The sequence below is a fragment of the Capricornis sumatraensis genome, chromosome 19 (assembly GCF_032405125.1).
Source record: "Capricornis sumatraensis isolate serow.1 chromosome 19, serow.2, whole genome shotgun sequence".
Classification (NCBI taxonomy): Eukaryota; Metazoa; Chordata; class Mammalia; order Artiodactyla; family Bovidae; genus Capricornis; species Capricornis sumatraensis.
The window spans coordinates 75,521,343-75,543,258 of record NC_091087.1 but is presented as its reverse complement, the minus strand read 5'-3'; the positions used below and the strand labels follow the sequence as shown (position 1 = coordinate 75,543,258).

The 21,916-nt window shown below is 46.9% G+C and overlaps 1 protein-coding gene across 1 annotated transcript in view; it reads right to left on the bottom strand.

The window, feature by feature from the left end:
• The window catches only part of TDRD9 (tudor domain containing 9), a 113,675-nt gene that overhangs the window by 575 nt on the left and 91,184 nt on the right, over positions 1-21,916 (bottom strand). Inside the window, exons 36-38 of the mRNA XM_068991288.1 lie at positions 16,029-16,167; positions 11,875-11,993; positions 3,894-3,966 (exon numbers count right to left, since the gene is read on the bottom strand). Coding sequence (XP_068847389.1) covers positions 3,894-3,966; positions 11,875-11,993; positions 16,029-16,167 — 331 coding nt within the window. The remainder of the gene's footprint in view (positions 1-3,893; positions 3,967-11,874; positions 11,994-16,028; positions 16,168-21,916) is intronic.

Here is a 21,916-nt window from a genome sequence, read left to right as displayed (position 1 = left end):
ATTCGTCTTAACAATACAGTAACCTTTACTCAGAAATCCCCCATGCATTCTTTTACGTAAACATGAACAGTAACTTCACAGAGGCATTAGAGCCTGTGTAAGTTTTCTGAAACCCATCAACCCCAGAATGGAACTCGGCTTCCTAAGTCTTGCTATTAGCTTCGCACCCCCCCTGGAGGCTGCGGCAGAGGCGGCCGGTACAGGCTCCGTGTCCCTCCCAGAGGGCAGACCTCGTGCGTGTGGCAGAGCAGCTCCAGTGACTGGTGCTCAGCACGCTAACAGGGAACCCCGTCACGGAGCACGTGGGCAGCAGGAGCGCTGCTGCAGAAGGAACCGTCAGACGTGGAGCAGAAAACACCATCTCCGGGGGCAGCGCCTCGCTTCCCCTGCCACAGGGATAAGGACACCGTGCCCCAGCTGGCTTATTTATAAAGACAGCCTTGGCTCTAGGACTGCTGCTGTTCAACCGCTAAGTCGTGTCTGACTCTTTGCGGCCCCATGGACTGCAGCATGCAGGCTCCTCTGTCCTCCACCATCTCCCGGAGTCGGCTCAAAGTCACACCCATTAAGTCAGCAACGCCATCCAACCATCTCATCCTCTGCCGTCCCCTTCTCCCCCTGCCCTCCATCTTTCCCAGCGTCAGGGTCTTTTCCAATGAGTCAGTTCTTCAAATCAGGTGGCCAAAGTCTCAGAGAGAGGTTCAGCAGCAGTCCTTCCAATAAACATTCAGGGTTGACTTCCTTCAGGATGGACTGGTTTGACCTCCTTGCAGTCCAACTACCTTCTCCAGCACAATTCAAAAGCAGCAATTCTTCAGCACTCAGACTTAAGTCTCACATCCATACATGACTCCTGGAAAAACCATAGCTTTGACTAGATGGACCTTTGCTGTCAAAGTGTTATCTCTGCTTTTTAATAAGCTGTCTAGGTTTGTCATAGCTTTTCTTCCAAGGAGCAAGCGTCTTTTAATTTCATGGGTGCAGTCACCATCTGCAGTGATTTGGGAGCCCAAGAAAATAAAGTCTCTCCATGTTTTCATTTTTCCTCCATCTATTGGCCATGAAGTGTTGGGACCAGATACCATGATCTTAGTTTTCTGAATGTTGAGTTTTAAATCAGATTTTTCACCCTCCTCTTTCACTTTCATCAAAAGGATCTTTAGTCCTTCTTTGCTTTCTGCCATAAGGGTAGAGTCACTTGCATTTCTGAAGTTGTTATTTCTCTTGGCAATCTTGATTCCAGCTTGTGCTTTACCCAGCCTAGCATTTCACATGATGGACTCTGCATATAAGTTAAATAAGCAAGGTGACAGTATACAGCCTTGACGTACTCCTTACCCAATCTGGAACAAGTCCATTGTTCATGTCCACTTCTAACTGTTGCTTCTTGACCTGCACACAGGTTTCTCAGGAGACAGATAAGGTGGTCTGGTATTCCCATCTCTTTAAGAATTTTCCATAGTTTGTTGTGATCCACACAGTCAAAGCGCTTCCCTTGTGGCTCAGCTAGTAAAGAATCCACCTACAATGTGGGAGACCTGGGTTTGACCCCTGGGTTGGGAAGATCTCCTGGAAAAGGGAAAGACTACCCATTCCAGTGTTCTGGCCTGGAGAATTCCATACAGTCCATGGGATTGCAGAGTCAGACACGACTGAGGGACTCACAGTTCACTTCACATAGGGCTTCCCTGGTGGCTCAGAGGGTAAAGCACCTGCCTCCAATGTGGGAGACCTGGGTTCGATCCCTGGGTTGGGAAGATCCCCTGGAGAAGGAAATGGCAACCCACTCCAGTATTCTGGCCTAGAGAATCCCACGGACGGAGGAGCCTGGTGGGCTACAGTCCACGGGGTCGCAAAGAGTCGGATGCGACTGAGCGACTTCACCTTCACCTTCACATGGTCAAAGGCTTTAGTGTAGTCAATGAAGCAGCAGATGTCTTCTGGAACTCCCTTGCTTTTTCTACGATCCAACAGATGTTGGCAATTTAATCTCTGGTTCCTCTGCCTTTTCTAAATCTAGCTTGTGAATCTGGAAGTTCTCAGTTCACATACTGTTGAAGCCTAGTTTGGAGAATTTTGAGCATTACTTTGCTAGCATGTGAGATGAGAGCAACTGTGCGGCAGTTTGAGCATTCTTTGGCATTGCCTTTCTTTGGGATTGGAATGAAAATGGACCTTTTCCAGTCCTGTGGTCACTGCTGAGTTTTCCTAATTTGCTGGCATGTTGAGTGCAGCACTTTCACAGCATCATCTTTTAGGATTTGAAATAATTCAGCTGGAATTCCATCACCTCCACTAGCTTTGTTCATAGTGATGCTTCCTAAGGCCCACATTCCAGGATGTCTGGCTTTGGGTGAGTGACCACACCATCCTGGTTATCTGGGTCACTGAGATATTTTTTGTACAGCTCTTCTGTGTCTTCCTGCCACCTCTTCTTAACGTCTTCTGCTTCTGTTAGGTCCGCACCACTTCTGTCCATTTATGCGCCCATCTTTGCAGGAAGTGTTCCCTTCATATCTCTGATTTTCCTGACGAGATCGCTAGTCCTGCCCACTCCATGTTTTCCTCTATTTCTTTGCACTGGTCGCTTAAGAAGGCCTTCTTAGGTCTCCCTGCTATTCTCCGGAACCCTGCAGTCCGTTGGGTATATCTTCCCCGTTCTCCTTTGCCTCTGCCTTTGATGTCTCTTCTTTTCTCCTGGCTCTGGGATTAGAGCTTAAGATTCCTCCCTGGGCTCCTTTCCTGCAAGCACATTCTATTGTCTTCTCTAAATCTCATGGGCAGGAAATGTCACGGTGCCCAGTGTGGGCCCTGCCACACTTCACAAGCGCCGTGGGCCGATCCATGTCATCCAGACCCCCAGTGTAACAGTATTAGGAGGCGGGCCTTTGGGCAGTAGTCGGGTTAGACAGAGGTGAGGAGGAGGCTCTCACAATGGATTAGTGCCCTTACAGGAAGAGACCCAAAGAGCGTGCCACCCACTCTCTGTCACGCAAGGGCACCGTGAGAAGGTGGATGTCTCCAAGCAGGAGGAGAGCCCTTGGCAGAGCCCCACAGTGCTGGTGCCCGCAGCACCCACATCCAGCCCCTCCCACTGCCACGAAGCAAGCTGCTGCTGCTTCTGCCACCCAGTGGATGGCGCATCGTCATGACAACCAAAGAAGACGAAAACAAGCGTGCACTAAGTGCTCGGCCAGATGCCCACGCCTGTGCCCTGAGCGCCCGCCCAGACATCCACGCCTGTGCCCTGAGCCTGCGCCCTGAGCGCCCGCCCAGACGCCCACGCCTGTGCCCTGAGCGCCCGCCCAGACGCCCACGCCTGTGCCCTGAGCCTGTGCCCTGAGCACCCGCCCAGACCCCCACGCCTGTGCCCTGAGTGCTCGCCCAGCCACCCGCACCTGTTTTATCTGGAAGTAAAGGATGATTAGCCTGGCATCTAACTTTTCACATACAGTATACTATCCAGAGGGCTTCCGGGGGCTCAGGGGTAAAGAATCCACCTGCCAATGCAGGAGACTCGCGTTCAATCCCTGGGTCAGGAAGACCCCTGGGTCAGGAAGAGAAATGGCAACCCACCCCAGTATTTTGTTGGGAAAATTCCATAGCCAGAGGAGCCTGGAGGGCTACATCTCATGGGGTAGCAGAGAGTCGGACACGAAGGAGCAACCGAGCACCGCACCATTCGGAAGCAGCAGGCTGCCCGCGGCCGCGCCACACGCCGCACCGGCTGACGGCGCCGCACCGGCTGACCGGCTGACCGGCTGACAGCGCTGCCCGCTCTGCCGTCCGTCCCCCTCTGCTCTCGCACACGCTCCACCCGGAGCCCCTCCAGAGGGCCCCCCCGGTCCGTCCTGGGGGCAGGCGGCCCACATCCCCTCAGGTTTCTCGCTTACCTGATTCCACTCGTACGGCTTCTCATGCCACTTAGGAACAACCTTCTCTCTTGGTTTCAATTGACAGAACAAACTAAAATTTTAAAAAAGAGAGTTTAAGTCATCTTAATTATATGTTAGTAACTGAAAACACTAGCATGATATTTAAAGAGATTTAAACTCTATGTACTTTTGCTCAGAATTACAACTCCAGTAAGTTTTTTAAAGGTCAAAATTTATGTCATTGTGATCAGAGAATATTTTAATCCACTATGCATTCAAAAGAGCTTCCTTGATAGTTCAGTTGGTGAAGAATCTGCCTGCAATGCAGGAGACCCGGGTCGGGAAGATCCCCTGGCGAAGGGCTAGGCTACCCGCTCCGGTACTCTTGGGCTTCCCTTGTGGCTCAGCTGGTAAAGAATCTGCTCACAATGCGGGAGACCTGGGTTCGATCCCTGGGTTGGGAAGATCCCCTGGAGAAGGGAAAGGCTACCCACACCAGTATTCTGGCCTGGAGAATTTCATGGACTATATAGTCCATGGGATCACAAACTGTCACAACTGAGTGACTGAGTTTCACTTTCATACATTCGAAAGCAGGAAAAGAATGGAGTGGCGTGGCCTCTAAGGTGACCACTGCGCTGTGTTCCCCTGGTAACCAGTGGAGGCAGCTCCATTACCGAGCATCTCTGCGTCACTGAGGCAAGTTCTGGGAAACGTAACAGGAACTGTTACACCATTTACTCTCAAGCAGCTGTGACAAGCTAGAAATGTCAAAAGGCTGAGAGAGAGAATTCTAGCAATAAGAGAATAAAGAAGTTTGCAAATCTTCTTGCACCTCCTTCCTCCCCAACAACTATAAAACTAGACACGAAGGAACACATCTGAAGGCTCTGGATGTTAACCAAAAGCAAACAAGTTCAGAAGCATTCATTCAAGAAAAACTGCTGAACTCTAGGCAGCAAGAGTAGTCTGCGGAGTTCAAGCCTGGGGCTGCTCCCCGCCACACTCACACCCACCCTAGCAGCTCGACCTGGCACTCCAGAGCTTCAGGGGAGCTGGCTGTGCCCGAGCAGCTTGGCCTGGCACTCCAGAGCTTCAGGGGAGCTGGCTGTGCCCGAGCAGCTTGGCCTGGCACTCCAGAGCCCCAGGGGAGCGGGCTGTGAGCACAGATGCTCATGGTGCTCATGGCCAGACTGAGCTCACTTGGTCTGCAGCAGAGGGTGAAGCCTAACGCCTGGCAGCACAGTCAGACAAGCGCAGGAGGAAACGAAGAGAGAAAGCCCCCAGCTCTGCGAGCCTTTGGCCTTGGTCCTGCCTGGGGCCAGTGCAGACCAGCAGACTCCCCGGAAATGCCCGAGGGAGACCTTGGGGCCAAGAGCGGCAGAGGCCAGCGGGGCTCCCAGACGACCCCAGGGTGATGGAGGAGCTGCACACACAGGTGCAGAGGGCCCTACGAAGGCCCCAGTGCCACAGGGCCCTGGAAAAAATATGAGCCAGAAAAGAGCTTAGCACTGCCTGAATTCTACCTGGCAAAAAATACGAGCCAGAAAAGAGCTTAGCACTGCCTGAATTCTAGAGGCACTGCCAACTCACACACAGACCCTCCAGCACAGGGCAGAAACCTTAATGATTCAGGGGTCCAAGCACAACTTCTGATTTGTCAATGGCTGAGCACTAAGCAATGCAGACACAAGGACAACCCCTAACAAGCCAGGCTGAAAAATAAAAGAATTAAAAAAAAAGAAAACAGGTATTAGTGGCCTTACAACATGGTAGGGAAACCCATTCTGAAAAATTCTGCAGGGAAGAATCAAAACCCTACATTAATATACTGCATTACCTAAAATACTCGATCTTTAGCAAAATATATGAGAAACAGGAATGTGTGACCCATACTCAGGAATAAAAAGGAGAGCAGGCAACAGAAGCTGACTGAGTGGGCTCGGATATGGGTTTAGCAGGTAAGACTTCAAAGAGGTCACTGCAAGCAGATACAAAGAATTAAAGCAAACCATGTTTAAAGAAATAGAGGAAAATATGATGATAATAACTCAAAGGTAATCTCACTAAAAGTTTAAAACTATACACAAGAACCAAAGAGAAACTTTAGAATTGAAAGGTACAATAACTAAAATGAAGACGTCCTTATAGGAATCTGTAGGTGTGAGATGGACGAACAGAGTCAGTGAACTTAAGGACAGAGCAATGGACATTACCTAACTGAACGACAGGGAGGAGGAGGAGGAGGAAAAAGTGCTCAGAGCCTCCGAGACCAGCGGGACAACATCAGTTGTACACAAACACCATACAACGGGAGTCCGGAAGGAGGAGAAAGCAGGAGTGGGGCACAAAGAAGGTTTGCAAAGAAGCAGACAGGCCCTTTCAATTAAAAGGACAGGAAAAGATATGTCATGGAAACAGCAACCAAACAGTAACCAAACCCAGCAGAACAGCTATTCAGACAAAACAGACTTTTAAACAAGAAATATTATCAGAGTAGAGATTTCATAATGATCAAAGGGCTAATACCTCAGGAAGAAACAACAATTATAGATGTAAACATGTCTAATAGAGCCCCAAAAGACATAAAAGGGAAACTGACAAGAGTTGAGAAGAGAAATACGTCTATTTCGATAATTAGCAATTTTAATATCCCAGTTTTGGTTTTCATAGAACTAGACAGAAAATCAGCAAGCATAGTGAATCCTGGACCACCATCCACCACAGACCCACCCAGCATCTATAGAGCACCCCACCCAACAACACATATATTCTTCTCTTGTGAGCAAGGAACACTTTCCAGGAAAGTCTGTGTGCCAGGCCATAAAGCAAGTCTCAATACATTTTTAAAGAAAATTATGAAAGACTGAAGTCATTCATTTCAGTATAATGCCTACAAGGGAAATACATTATATATTAACAACATAAAATGTTTGGAAAATCTCAAAAAAAATATTTGACAATTAAACAATATGCTCCTAAATAATGCATCAAAGAAGAAGTCACAAGGGAAACTAGAGACCACTTTTAAAAGAGTTAAAATCAGAACACCACTGATCAGACAGTATGGGATGCAGCAAGAACAGGAACGGAGGGGACCTTACAGGTTTAAATGTCTGCAACAGAAAAGGAGCCCTCAAAGTGGTGATCAAAGCTCCTAAGTTGCGAAATTGGAAAAGGAGCAAGTTAGGCCCAAAGCAACCAGAAGTAAGGGAATAACTGCGATGAGAGTAAACATCAACGGAACAGAAAAGATGAACACTGGGGGGAAAAATCAACAAAACCAAACGTTAGTTCTTTGAAGAGATCAATAGAATTGATAAACTTTGGCTAAGCTAACCAAGAAAAAAGAGAGGCAATACACAAAAATCCAAAGCAAGAAAGGGGGACGTGACTGCCGACTATACAGAGAAAAGGGCTCCTGGAGAAGATTCTGAACAACTGTATGCCAATTAGTTCATTTACACGAACTGAGCAAAATTCTTAGAAAGACACAAATGATCAAAACTGACTTAAAACAAAATAGAAAATCTGAATCGACCTAAAACACAAGAAATTGAAGTAGTAATTTCAAATCTTCGCACAAAGAGACGTCCAAGTTCAGATGATTTCATTGGTAAACTCAATCAAATATTTAAAGAGATAATATCGATCCTATACAAACTCTTTCTGAAAACAGAGAGGCAGGAAACACTTCCTAAACTCATTCTGTGAAGCCAGTGCCACTCTGATACCAAATCTGACAAAGAAATCACAGGAAACTTCAGACCAGTGAGTGAGCCTCATAAACACAGAGGGAAAACCCTAACAGAAACAGCAAACGAGTTTATCAAAAGAATTACACACTAAGTAGAATTCATCCCAAGAATGCAAAGCTAGTTATAACATCCAAAAAGCAATTAATATAATACACCATATAAATTTTTAAAAACACAACTTTCTCACAGACACAAAAAAGACGTGGGTAAAATGTCACATCCTTCCCCAATAAAAGCTGCCAGCACACTAGGGACAGAAAGGAACTCCTTGAACCTGATGGAGAGCGGCTACAGAACGCCTACAGCTACCACACTCAGCGAGCGGCAAGGTTTCTCGCTGAAACTGGGACCAAGGCAGGGACAAGTGCTCTCATCACTTCTGTTTAACAACATATTGAGGGTTCTAACCAGCAGAATAAAACGGGGGAAAAATTACGAGCATACAGACTGGAAAGGAAGAAGTGAAACTGTCTTTACTCACAGACACAATCCTGTGTGTAGGAAATCCTAAAGAATCTACAAGAACTGCCAGCACTGACCATTTAATAAGGTCACGGGATAAAAGACCAGGATATAAAAATCAATTGTTCATTTTTAGCAATTAACAAGGCAAAAATAAAGAAAATTATTTAAGCTCACAATAGCATCAAAAAGACAAAAATATTTAGAAATAATTTAACCAAAGTGCAAGCACTGCACACTGAAAACCATAGAAAGTGTTAAGGGAAACTGAAGGATATCTAACAGACGCTGCATCCTGGGGGCCCAACAAGCCAGTGCTGCTCAGACAGCAATTCTCCTCAAACTGATCTGCAGATTCAACACAACCCCCATCGCGACTCCTACAAGGTCACTGCAGACATTGGCAAGCTGAACCTGACCTGTATGTGGAAAGGAAGAGGACCTAGAAAAGTAGGAGCAATGCTGGAAAAGAAGAACAGAACCCAAGGACTAACACTGCTCAGTTTCAAGAATCACTATTAAAACACACACCAGCCAACAGAACCAAAGAGAAAGTTCATGAATAAGCCTTCACACTCATGGCCAAGTTATTTTTGACAGGTGCCACTGTAATTCAATGAGGAAAAAGAAAGTTCTTCAGCAAATTATGTTATAACATATAACAAGTGGATGTTCATATGTGAAAAAACAAACTTCAAAGACACTTACATGTCATACACCATATCATCTCAAAATGTATCAGAAACCTAAACACAAGAAGGTGGTGCGGTGGTAAAGACTCGCCTGCTGATGCAGGAGACACACGGGACTCAGGCGCAATCCCTGGGTCAGGAAGATGCCCTGGAGAAGGAAATGGCAACCCACTCCCGTTTCCTTGCCTGGAAACTCCCACGGACAGAGGAGCCCGTCCATGAGGTCACAAAGAGTCGGACACGACTGAGCAACTGAGCACAAATATGAGAGAGGGGAACAGAGGAGAAAACTCGTGTGACGTTGGACAGAACACCAAAGGCACACGCCACACCAGAGATGAAGCGACAGCACCAACACCCAGTCTGCGCGCTCTTCAGAACATGAAAACAGAAGTGAAAATGAAAAGGCAAACTACACGACGGGGCAAGTATCTGCAAATCACAGACTCATAAGAGACTTTCGCAGGCATTCAGAATGTCAACAACTCAGTAATAAGAGGACAATCAACCCAATCAAAAAACAGGTGAAAGGTCTGAAATATCAATAACCTCAGATATGCAGATGATAACCACCCTTATGGCAGAAAGCAAAGAGGAACTAAAGAGCCTCCTGATGAAGGTGAAAAAGACGACTGAAAAAGCTGGCTCAAAATTCAACATTCAAAAAACGAAGAGCATGGCATCAGGTCCCATCACTTCATGGCAAATAGATGGGCAAACGATGGAAACTGTGACAGACTTTATTTTCTTGGGCTCCAAAATCACTGCAGATGGTGACTGCAGCCATGAAATTAAAAGACGCTTGCTCCTTGGAAGAAAAGCTATGACCAACTTAGCATATTAAAAAGCAGAGACGCTGCCGACAAAGGTCCATCTTGTCAAGGCTATGGTCTTCCAGGGGTCATGAATGGATGTGAGTTAGACCATAAAGAAAGCTGAGTGCCAAAGAATTGATGTTTTTGAACTGTGGTGTTGGAGGAGACTCCTGAGAATCCCTTGGACTGCAAGGAGATCCAACTAGTCCATCCTAAAGGAGATCAGTCCTGAATGTTCATTGGAAGGACTGATGGTGAAGCTGAAGCTCCATACTTTGGCCACCTGATGCAAAGAGCTGACTCACTGGAAAAGACCCTGATGCTGGGAAAGATTGAAGGTAGGAGGAGAAGGGGACAACAGAGGATGAGAATGTTGGATGGCATCACCAACTCGATGGACAGGAGTTTGAGCACACTCTGGGACTTGGTGATGGACAGGGAAGCCTCGTGTGCTGCAGTCCCTGGGGTCGCAGAGAGTTAGACACGACTGAGAGACTGAACTGCCCTGTAAGGCCGCTAGATTAACTACAATAAAAAAACTCACAACCAAGCGCAGGCAAGGCTGTGGAGAAAAGGAAACGGTCACACCTTGCTGGCGGGAATGTGATATGGGAGTCACCTTGAAAACCAGTTTGTCCATCTCTTAAAAAATTAACAAATTTACCATACAACCTACCACTTCCACTCCTAGATATCTACCCAAGAGAGAAGAAGATACATATCCATTCAAAGACCCCTTTCCAGAGGTGCGTCACCCCAAACAGCCTCATACTGCAGACAACCCAAGCATTTCAACGACTGGTGAGTGGGCAGACGAAGCATGACACACACACACGGTGGAGCATTAGTCATTAAAAAGAATACACACATTAAACACGGGTGAGCCGCAAACACACTCGGCTAAACAAATGAAGCCAGAGTTTTAAGATCATTCGGTCAGTTATAAAAAATTTTCAGAGAAGACAAATCTATGGAGCCCATAAGAGGCCAGAGGTTGCCTGGAGTTTGGGTGGGGACAGGAGATGCTGACAAATGAACAGAACTGGTGCTTCTAAAAACACCTTTTTTGAGGTCATTATATACCATAAACGAATTATTTCTAAGTATGCAATTTAATGATTTTAGTAGATTTACAGTGTTGTGTGACTATCCCCACAACTCTGTTCTAAGGTTATTTATAAGTAAGCTTGGGGATGACAGAAACATTGTAATAAGTTGTGTGGCGCTTAGCACAACTCCACACACTTACTAACAACCACTGACCTGCAGCCAACCTCCCTCTCCCCACGCGGAGCCCAGCAAGTCAGGACGGCCGCCCGCCTTGGTGGGGGGTTGCCCTCGGGACACGCAGGGCAGAGCCGGGTCCCTCCGGGTGAGCCGCGGCTTTGCTGCTGCGAGCACAGCTGCACCGGGACGGGGCCCCGACACCGTGGAGACTCGCTGCTCCTCCCATGTGGACCCTGCTGGGGGTCTCCCAGTTCTATGAGCACCTCCAGTGTTTCACAGCACAGCGTCGCTCCGGTGCTGGCCACGTGGCACGTCCGCCGGGGCACACACGCTGAGAAGGCCTCTGTGCTGCGTGTGTGTGCCCTTCGACAGAAAGCACAGCTCAGCCTCTGCTGCGGTCGCAAGGGCAGCGCTGTACCTGTCGCCCTGCGGCCTGCTGTCCTCAGCTGGCTCCCGGCGGCCCAGGCCACCATCCCAGGCCGGGCAGGGGGTGCGGCCAGCCCGGGAGAGAGGCTGAGAGCGGCTCGCAGGGCCCCACGTGCTGTGGGCCTCCGTGGGCTCCTCCCCACCGTGTCCTCCGCACCCTCCAGGCTGGCCTGACCTCACAGGCTGCCCCAGTAAGGGCCCCGGTTGCAAGGCTTCTGGTTGGCCTCGGTCAACGGGGAGTCCAGCAAGCGGCAAGCTAGAGCCAGCTGGGAAACTCACGAGAGGGGCCCAATTCCTATGAGGTGGTCCTCGAGCCTGGGGCCCCTCATCTCTCTGCCCTCAAGGTGCCCACCATGGACTCTGTGGACTCCCTCTGCCCTGCCAATGCCGTTTGAAGGGCTCTCTTTATCATACTGTTTTCACACCACCCTGCTTCCTGCCCGGCTCCCAGCGGACACAGCCCGCTGCTCCCAGGAAGCTGAGGCCTCTGTCCCGGCACCTCGGAGACATGTTCCCACTTCAGAGCCTTAACCCAGCACAATGCATTGTGTCACAGACAATGCAAGACACTCACAATCCAAATGGCTAAGAAAGAAGCCCGCGTGGCCACACAGCTCACCCTAAAAGTTTCTGGCGACTGTTATCCTGTAACTGGGCAATCCTTTCCGGCCCAAGACACTTCGATCCATTCGGCCCATCGCACACAAGCTTGTTGACGGCAGCTCTGAGAATATTAATCTGTAAATAGATGACAATGTACATGCTCACATGGTTCTACTATGACTGAATCTCAATCCACATTTAAATAACTCATAAACATTCGGTTTAATATTTTCACAATCATCGTCAGCATGGTTTCTGGAACAAATTATCAAAGCAAAAATGACACCAGTAAGGTGAAAGTGGAGTCTCCCAGTCGTGTCAGACTCCTGACAACCCCGTGGACCGTAGCGCTGGACCAGGCTTCTCTGTCCATGGGATTTCCAGGCAAGAACACTGGAGTGGCTTGTATTTCCTTCAGGGGATCTTCCCGACCCAGGGATTGAACCCGGGTCTCCGGCACTGCAGGCAGATTCTTGCTGTCTGAGCCACCAGCTATCATAATTTAAGAAACAACGACAAAGGAAAAAAAAAACAAACCTAGTAAGGAGGGTTCAGACTTTTAAGTGTAAGCACACTCTTTAAACTTCTGTTCTAGAATGCAATGGTTTAGCCCACCGGGCTACACTGTTCAAAACCTACTTGTATCTTATACACAGGAAGCCCCTGTATCTGTGGATTCAACAAATCTTGGATCAAAAACATTCAGGAAAAAAAAAGAAAAAACCTCCATGAAGTTCCAAAAAGCAGCCCTTGAATTTGCTGCACACTGGCAAGTATTTCCAGGGCGCTGACACTGGTGGGTGTTACAAGCAACCTAGAGACAACTTGAAGTGCTGAGCTGCGGAGGGCTCCTTAGGCTGTTTACCGGTTCGTCTATTCACAGCGGCGCTGGGTCTCCACTGCTGCCGCGGGCTCTCTCTAGCCGTGCCGCGGGGCGCCTCTTCGTAGCGATGCCCAGACGTCTAGCCGTGCTTCTCTCACTGTGGCGCGCAGGCCCCAGCAGCTGCGGCACGCGGGCTCAGGGGCTCCGAGGCATGCGGGATCTTATCAGGTCAGGGGCTGAACCTGAGTCCCCTGCACTGGCAGAGCGATTCTTACCCACTGCGCCACCAGGTAAGTCCCTTTGTTTTCTGAGTAAAAATAAAAGACGCCTTTCTCATTTTCACCAAGGACTTTGTTCAATGCATTCACTGTTTTGTTCTACTACCTTCTGTGATTTTTCAGGCAACTGCATAACTCCGTCTTTCCAAAACCTTTTTATCTTTTTGAGAAAAGAACTGTTCCAGGCGTCTTTTACAGTCTTAGAGGGAACTGAAATTTTTCCCACTAAGAGAATTCTGTAAAGACCAAAGTAAACAGACATCCAACGGTGCAATGTCTGCCGAATACGGTGGATGAACTGGAACTTCCCAGCCAAGCTGTAAGAGCTTTTGCCCGGCCACCAAGGAAGCATACTGTCTGTGTTATCCTGATAGAAGATTAAAGGTTTTCTGTTGACTAATTCCGGATGCTCTCGTCAAGTGTCGCCTTCCACTGGTCTAACTGGAACCAGTACTTGCTGGAATTAATCGTTTGGTTTTCCAGAGGGAGCTCATGATAGAGGACGCCCTTCCAATCCCACCATAAACACAACATCGCCTTCTTTGGATGAAGACCGGCCTTTGGTGTGGTTGGTGTCGGTTCATTTCACTTGCCCCATAATCCTTTCTGTTCCACATTAATGCACAGGATTCACTTTTCAGAGCCCACCACAATCTGTTTTAAAGACAGAATGGTTTTGTTATATCTAAGTAAAGAATCACATGCAGTAATGCAATCAAGAAGGTCTTCTTCAGTTACGTGGAACCCAAACATCATAGTCATTAACATAATCAAGCTGGTGCAAGTGACTTTCAAAGCTCGATTTGGATATTTTGAGTATGTCGGCTCTCTCCTGCGTCGTATTTCGTTGATTCTTCTCCATTAAGGTCTCAATTTGATCACTGTCAACTTCAACTGATCTACCTGACCACGGAGCATCATCCAGAGACAAATCTCCAGCACAAAACTTCGCAGACCACTTCTGCCACACGCGCTCGGCCACAGCACCTTGTCCATGTGCTGCACAAACTTTGTCTGCATTTCAGTAGCATTTACCTTTCTCTAAATAAAGCGTAATGCACCAAAAACATTGCTTTCTTTTCCATCTTCAGTATTAAAACGGCTACACAAAAATTCACCAACTTTGGTAAGCTTTCTTTAAAGATGAATGCTGATATTGACAGCTGTCACAACACAATCCAACAAAACTGTTTCGGATAAAGTTAAAGACAGCGAACTGCTACTGGCGCCACCTTACAGAAAAACCTGAATGCACTGCGCCCCTCACCACTCCCGCACCACGCCCCCCACGGTCCCGCAGTCACAGCCAAGGATCGACCTGGGCACCACACTCCTAGCCAGACACAGGCTCTGACCGGCTTTTCCACTGGCGTCCTCTTCCCATTCCTGGACCCAATCCACGGCACCTGCAGTCACGTCTCCCCAGCCTCCTCCTGCTCCTGGGCAGATCCTCAGGCTTCTCCTGTCTTTTGAGACCTTGACAGTTCTGAGGAGTCAGGTATCTTGGGAGATGCCCCCTAGTTTGGGCTTACGTGATGCTTCTCGCATGACTAGGTTGGGGTGGTGAATTTGGGGGAGAAGCCCACAGACACGAGGGCCCTTCTCACTCCATCACATCAGGATGTGTGTGCCATCACCACGACGGGTCACTGGTGATGCTGGCCTTGGCCACTGAGCCCAGGCAGTGTCTGCCAGGCTTAGTGAAAGCCGTTCACTAAGTCTAGTCTGCTCCTAAAGCAGGGGGAGGGGGAAGGGGAAGTTCCAGCTTCACCTCGAGAGTGCTGCTGGGAATTCCCCAGGTCAGAAGATTGGTCTCTTCTCCTCATTTGTTTATTCAATCACTGGTTTATATCCCCGTTCACTCTTGGCTTATCATCCAACACAACACCATTTATCCTGTGGCTCTAACTGCTCCGGCCCTGGCACAGGTGTGCCCTTGTTTCCTGAGGCCATCTTCACTTCCCGGCACTATGAGGAGCCCCAGACTCAGGTACACCTCTGTCCATTTCTCCGGGGAGCCCCATATCTTCTTATCAGAAAATCCTACCAGAAACTACCATCAGGGCCCTGGGTTTGTTCGTGGCTGACTACTGGCTGCCTTTGTTTCTGGCTCTCAGAGCGCTGGGGAATCCAGGCACGTGTTTGAGATCACATACTGTGGCTCAGCTGGTAAAGAATCCGCCTGCAGTGTGGGAGACCTGGGTTCAATCTCTGGGTTGGGAAGATCCCCTGGAGAAGGGAAAGGCTACCCACTCCAGTAATCTGGCCTGGAGAATTCCATGGACTATACAGTCCATGGGGTTGTAAAGAGCTGGACATGGCTGAGTGACTTTCACTTTCCGTGGACATGTGACTCGCCTGCGTGCAGTCAGACATGAAGACCCCGAGCCCTGCCTCTCGGTCACCCTGCTTCACAGCGTGTGCCTGCCCTTCCTCTCCTGCCCACCTCAGGCCCTGTCCCACAGCAAGAAACTGGCGCCCACATCCCTCACTCACCCGTTCAACTCCAGTAACACGCTGAGCCATTTCAGAGCTTGCACTCCTTGAGAATAACTTTACCAAGGAGAAAACAGTGTTTATGCGCATTTTCTTTTCATCTATAGCCTTACTGGTACCAGTCAAGCACTGTTTTCCAAAATTCCTTTTCCCTCACCTGCTTCAATGCAATTATCCCCCAAACCCTACTTGGTGTGTGTACGGGCACATGTGCTCACTTGCTCAGTCATGTCCAACTCTTTGCAACCCCATGAACTGTGGCCCACCAGGCTCCTCTGTCCATGGGATTCTCCAGGCAAGAATACTGGAGTGGGTTGCCATGCCCTCCTCCAGGGAACCTTCCCGACCCTGGGATGGGGCCCACGACACATGTCTCCTGCACCGGCAGGCGGGTTCTTTACCACTCAGCCACCTTTCTGATCCTCATGGAGCTCAATACAGGTCTGTGAAAAGATTCTCATCACAGAGAGACCGTATAAGCCTGTGTTAACAGCACCACGTCAGACACGGCATGTTGAATGGCTGTACAAGCAAAACAGGAGAAGGAGCTCCCATGCATAACCGTAGCCTTACCTCCACAATATCCTCCACGCTGAACTGCACGTCAAATGCAAGCTCCATGTCGTGTTCTGGTAGGACTGGGGCGCCTGTGGTCGGATTGCACCCCAAGCCACACAGGACGCCTGTATAGCATTTGCCATCTTGATCGACTCTACACAAAAAGGTTTGAGAAAAGTTACTTGTTAAGCTACTCGGTTTTTTGTTTTCAATAGGTAACTTGAGCTCATTTTACATATATGTGCACATATATAGAATATTCATTTACTGACGTATAGTTGGTCCATAATGTCATGTTAGCTTTAGGGGTATGGCACAGTGACTCAGGCATATACACACACACATGCACACACCTGAATATACGGATGTACAGAATACACACATTCCTCTTCAGATTCTTTTCCCTTACAGAGGTTACTGAAGCTGAGTCCCCCGTGCCGTTTACTTCCCTGCCGCTCCTCTGTTTATATCTGGGAGGGCAATATGGTAATCCCCCCACCCCCCGATTTACTGCTCTCCCTCCTTTCCCCTTGACCATGTTCGTTTTCTGAATCTGTGAGTCTGTTTCTGTTTTGTAAATAAGTGGCATATTTCTCCATCTATTTGTGTCCTCTTTGATTTCTTTCATCAGTGTTTTATAGTTTTCTATACATAGGTCTCTCGTTTCTTTAGGTAGATTTATTCCTAAGTATTTTATTCTTTTCCTCGCAATGGTGAATGGAACTGTTTCCTTAATCTCTCTGTTTTCTCACCGTTAGTGCATAGGAACGCAAGGGATTTCTGTGTGTTAGTTTTATATCCAGCAACTTTACCATGTTCATTAGCTCTAGTGATTTCCTGGTGGTGTCTTTAGGCTTCTCTATGTAGAGGATCATATCATCTGCAAACAGTGGGAGTTTTACTTCTTGTCCAATCTGGCTTCCTTTTCTTTTTCTTCTCTGATTGCTGTGGCTAAAACTTCCAAAACTATGTTAACAGCAGCAGTGAGAGTGGGCACCCTTGTCTTGTTCCTGACTTTAGGGGAAATGTTTTCACCACTGACGATAATGTTTGCTGTGGGTTTATCATATATGGCTTTTATTATGTTGAAGTATGTTCCTTCTATGCCTGCTTTCCGGAGAGTTATCATAAACGGATGCTGAATTTTGTCAAAGGCTTTCTCTGCGTCTATTGAGATAATCATATGGTTTTTATCTTTCAATTTGTTAATGTGGTGTATCACACTGATTAATTTGCGGATACTGGAGAACCCTTGCATCCCTGTTGTGAAGCCCACTTGGTCCTGGTGTATAATCTTTTTCATGTGTTGTTGGATTCTGTTTGCGAGAATCTTGTCGATTTATGCATCTATGTTCATCAGTGATACTGGCCTGTATACTTTTCTTTTTTTACGGCCTCTTTGTCTGATTTTGGTATTAGGGTGATGGTGGCCTCATAAAATGAGTTTGGCAGTTTACCTTGCTCTGCAATTTTCTGAAAGAGTTTTGATAGGTGTTAGGATAGGTGTTAGGATAGTTAGGATAAGTGTTAGCTCTTCTCTAAATTTTTGGTAGAATTCAGCTGTGAAGCCATCTAGTCCTGGGCTTTTGTCTGTCGGAAGATTTTTTATTACAGTTTCAGTTTCCGTGCTTGTGATGGGTCTGTTAAGATTTTCTGTTTCTTCCTGGTTCAGTTTTGGAAGGCTATACTTTTCTAAGAATTCGTCCATTTCTTCCAGGTTGTCCATTTCATTGGCATATAGTTGCTGATAGTAGTCTCTTATGATCCTTTGTATTTCTGTGTTGTCCGTTGTGATTTTTCCATTTTCATTTCTAATTTTGCTGATTTGATTCTTCTCCCTTTTTCTCTTGATGAGTCTGGCTAATGGTTTGTCTATTTATCTTCTCAAAGAACCAGCTTTTAGTTTTGTTGATTTTTGCTACAGTCTCCTTTGTTTCTTTTTCACTTATTTCTGCCCTAATTCTTATGCTTTCTTTCCTTCTACTAACCCTGGGGTTCTTCCTCTTTTTCTAGTTGCTTTAGCTGTTAAGTTAGGTTATTTGATTTTTTTTCTTGTTTTTGAGGTAAGCTTGTATTGCTATGAACCTTCCCCTTAGCACGGCTGTCACTGAATCCCATAGGTTTTGGGTTGCTGTGTTTCCATTTTCATTCATTTCTATGCATATTTTGATTTTTTATTTCTTCTGCGATTTGTTGGTTATTCAGAAGCATGTTATTTAGCCTCCGTATGTTCGGATTTTTAATAGTTTTTGTCCTGTAGTTGACATCTAATCTTACCACATTGTGATCAGAAAAGATGCTTGGAATGATTTCAATTTTTTTGAGTTTACCAAGGCTAGATTTATGGCCCAGGATGTGATCTATCCTGGACAATGTTCCATGTGCACTTGAGGAAGAAGGTGAAATCCGTTGTTTGGTGGTGACATCTCCTATAGACATCAATTAGGCCTAACCGGTGCACTGCATCATTTAGAGTTCGTGTTCCCTGCCGATTCTCTGTTTGGCTGATCTGTCCACAGGTGTGGGGGCGCTAGGCCTCCCACAACTGTTGAGTTACTGTTGGGCCCCCTCATGCTTGTTGGCATCTGCCTCGCTCACTGCGGCGCCGCCATCCAGGTGCCTATGTAGGTGTGCCGGTCACGTCTTCTCGGATGGATCTCTCGACCACCATGTAGTGCCCCTTGTCTCTTTTCACGGCCTTTATTTAGAGTCTATCTTATCTGACCTGAGAATTGCTATCCCTGCTCTCTTTGGTCTCCATTTGTATGGAATACCTTTTCTCCAGCCCTTCACTTTCAGTCTCTATGTGTCCCTTGGTTTGACGTGGGTCTCTCATAGACAGCATACGTAGGAGTCTTGTATCCATTCAGCCAGTCTTTGTCTGTTAGTTCGGGCATTCACCCATTTACATTTCAGGTAATTAGTGTTAAGTATGATCCACTGCCATTTACTTTGTCATTTGGGGTTCAAGTTTATAAACTTTTCCTGTGTTTCCTGTCTAGAGAAGATCCTTTAGCATTTGCTGAAGAGCTGGTTTGGTGGTGCTGAATTCTCTCAGCTTTTGCTTCTCTGTAAAACTTTTGATTTCTCCTTCATATTTGAATGAGATCCTTGCTGGGTACAGTCATCTGGGCTGTAGGTTTTCCTCTTTCATCACTTTAAGTATATCCTGCCATTCCCTTCTGGCCTGAAGAGTTTCTATCGAAAGGTCAGCTGTTGTCCTTATGGATACTTATGGATCCCCTCGTGTGTTATCTGTTGCTTTTTCCTTGCTGCTTTTAATATTCGCTCTTTGTGCTTGATCTTCGTTAATTTGTTTAATACGTGTCTTGGGGTGTTTCGCCTCAGTTCAGGTCAGTCGCTCAGTCATGTCCGTTTCTGCGACCCCATGAATCACAGCACGCCAGGCCTCCCTGTCCATCACGAACCCCTGGAGTTCACTCAGACTCACGCCCATCGAGTTGGTGATACCATCCAGCCATCTCATCCTCTGTCGTCCCCTTCTCCTCCTGCCCCCAATCCCTCCCAGCATCAGGATCTTTTCCAATGAGTCAACTCTTCGCATGAGGTGGCCAAAGTATTGGAGTTTCAGCTTTAGCATCATTCCTTCCAAAGAAATCGCAGGGCTGATCTCCTTCAGAATGGACTGGTTGGATCTCCTTGCAGTCCAAGGGACTCTCAAGAGTCTTCTCCAACACCACAGCTCAAAAGCATCAATTCTTCGCCGCTCACCCTTCTTCACAGTCCAACTCTCACATCCATATATGACCACAGGAAAAACCATAGCCTTGACTAGACAGCCATTAGTCGGCAAAGTAATGTCTCTGCTTTTGAATATGGTATCGAGGTTGGTCATAACTTTTCTTCCAAGGAGTAAGCGTCTTTTCATTTCATGGCTGCAGTCACCATCTGCAGTGATTTTGGAGCCCCAGAAAACAAAGTCTGACACTGTTTCCACTGTTTCCCCATCTATTTCCCATGAAGTGATGGGACCAGATGCCATGATCTTCGTTTTATGAATGTTGAGCTTCAAGCCAACTTTTTCACTCTCCACTTTCACTTTCATCAAGAGGCTTTTTAGTTACTCTTCACTTTCTGCCATAAGGATGGTGTTATCTGCATATCTGAGGTTATTGATATTTCTCTCCGCAATCTTGATTCCAGCTTGTGCTTCTTCCAGTCCAGCGTTTCTCATGATGTACTCTGCATGTAAGTTAAATAAGTAGGGTGACAATATACAGCCTTGACACACTCCTTTTCCTATTTCGAACCAGGCTGTTGTTCCATGTCCAGTTCTAACTGTTGCTTCCTGACCTGCATACAGGTTTCTAAAGAGGCAAGTCAGGTGGTCTGGTATTCCCATCTCTTTCAGAATTTTCCAGTTTATTGTCATCCACACAGTCAAAGGCTTTGGCATAGTCAATAAAGCAGAAATAAATGTTTTTCTGGAACTCTCTTGCTTTTTCCATGATCCAGCAGATGTTGGCAATTTGATCTCTGGTTCCCCTGCCTTTTCTAAAACCAGCTTGAACATCTGGAAGTTCATGGTTCACGTATTGCTGAAGCCTGGCTTGGAGAATTTTGAGCATGACTTTACTAGCGTGAGATGAGTGCAACTGTGCAGTAGTTTGAGCATTCTTTGGCATTGCCTTTCTTTGGGATTGGAATGAAAATGGACCTTTTCCAGTCCTGTGGCCACTGCTGAGTTTTCCAAATGTGCTGGCATATTGAGTGCAGCACTTTCACAGCATCATCTTTCAGGATTTGAAATAGCTCGACTGGAATTCCATCACCTCCGCTAGCTTTGTTCATAGTGATGCTTCCTAAGGCCCACTTGACTTCACATTCCAGGATGTCTGGCTCTAGGTGAGTGATCACACCATCGTGATTATCTGGGTTGTGAAGATCTTTTTTGTACAGTTCTTCTGTGTATTCTTGCCACCTCTTCTTAATATCTTCTGCTTCTGTTAGGTCCATACCATTTCTGTCCTTTATCGAGCCCATCTTTGCATGGAATGTTCCCTTGGTATCTCTAATTTTCTTGAAGAGATCTCTAGTCTTTCCCATTCTGTTGTTTTCCTCTATTTCTTTGCATTGATCGCTGAGGAAGGCTTTCTTCTCTCTTCCTGGATTCTTTGGAACTCTGCATTCAGATGCTTATATCTTTCCTTTTCTCCTTTGCTTTTTGCATCTCTTCTTTTCACAGCTATTTGTAAGTCCTCCTCAGACAGCCATTTTGCTTTCTTGCATTTCTTTTCCATGGGGATGGTCTTGATCCCTGACCCCTGTACAATGTCATCATGAACCTCATTCCATAGTTCATCAGGCACTCTATCTATCAGATCTAGGCCCTTAAATCTCTTTCTCACTTCCACTGTATAATCATAAGGGATTTGATTTAGGTCATACCTGAATGGTCTAGCAGTTTTCCCTACTTTCTTCAATTTGAGTCTGAATTTGGCAATAAGGAGTTCATGATCTGAGCCACAGTCAGCTCCTGGTCTTGTTTTTGTTGACTGTATAGAGCTTCTCCATCTTTGGCTGCAAAGAATATAATCAATCTGATTTCAGTGTTGACTATCTGGTGATGGTTTATCCTCAGTTTATCCTATTTGGGACTCTCTGGGTTTCTTGGACTTGGGTGGCTATTTCCTTCCCCACTTTAGGGAAGTTTTCAATTATTCTCTCCTCAAGTATTTTCTCATGCCCTTTCTGTCTTCTTCTGGGACTCCTATGATCCCAATGTTGGGGCGTTTAACGCTGTCCCAGAGGTCTGTGAGGTTGTCCTCATGTATCTTTTTTCCTCTCTGCCTCATTTACTTCCACCATTCTGTCTTCCAGCTCACTCTCCCTCTCCCCTGCCTCAGTTGCTCTGTCAGTTCCCTGCAGAGTGCTCTTGGTCT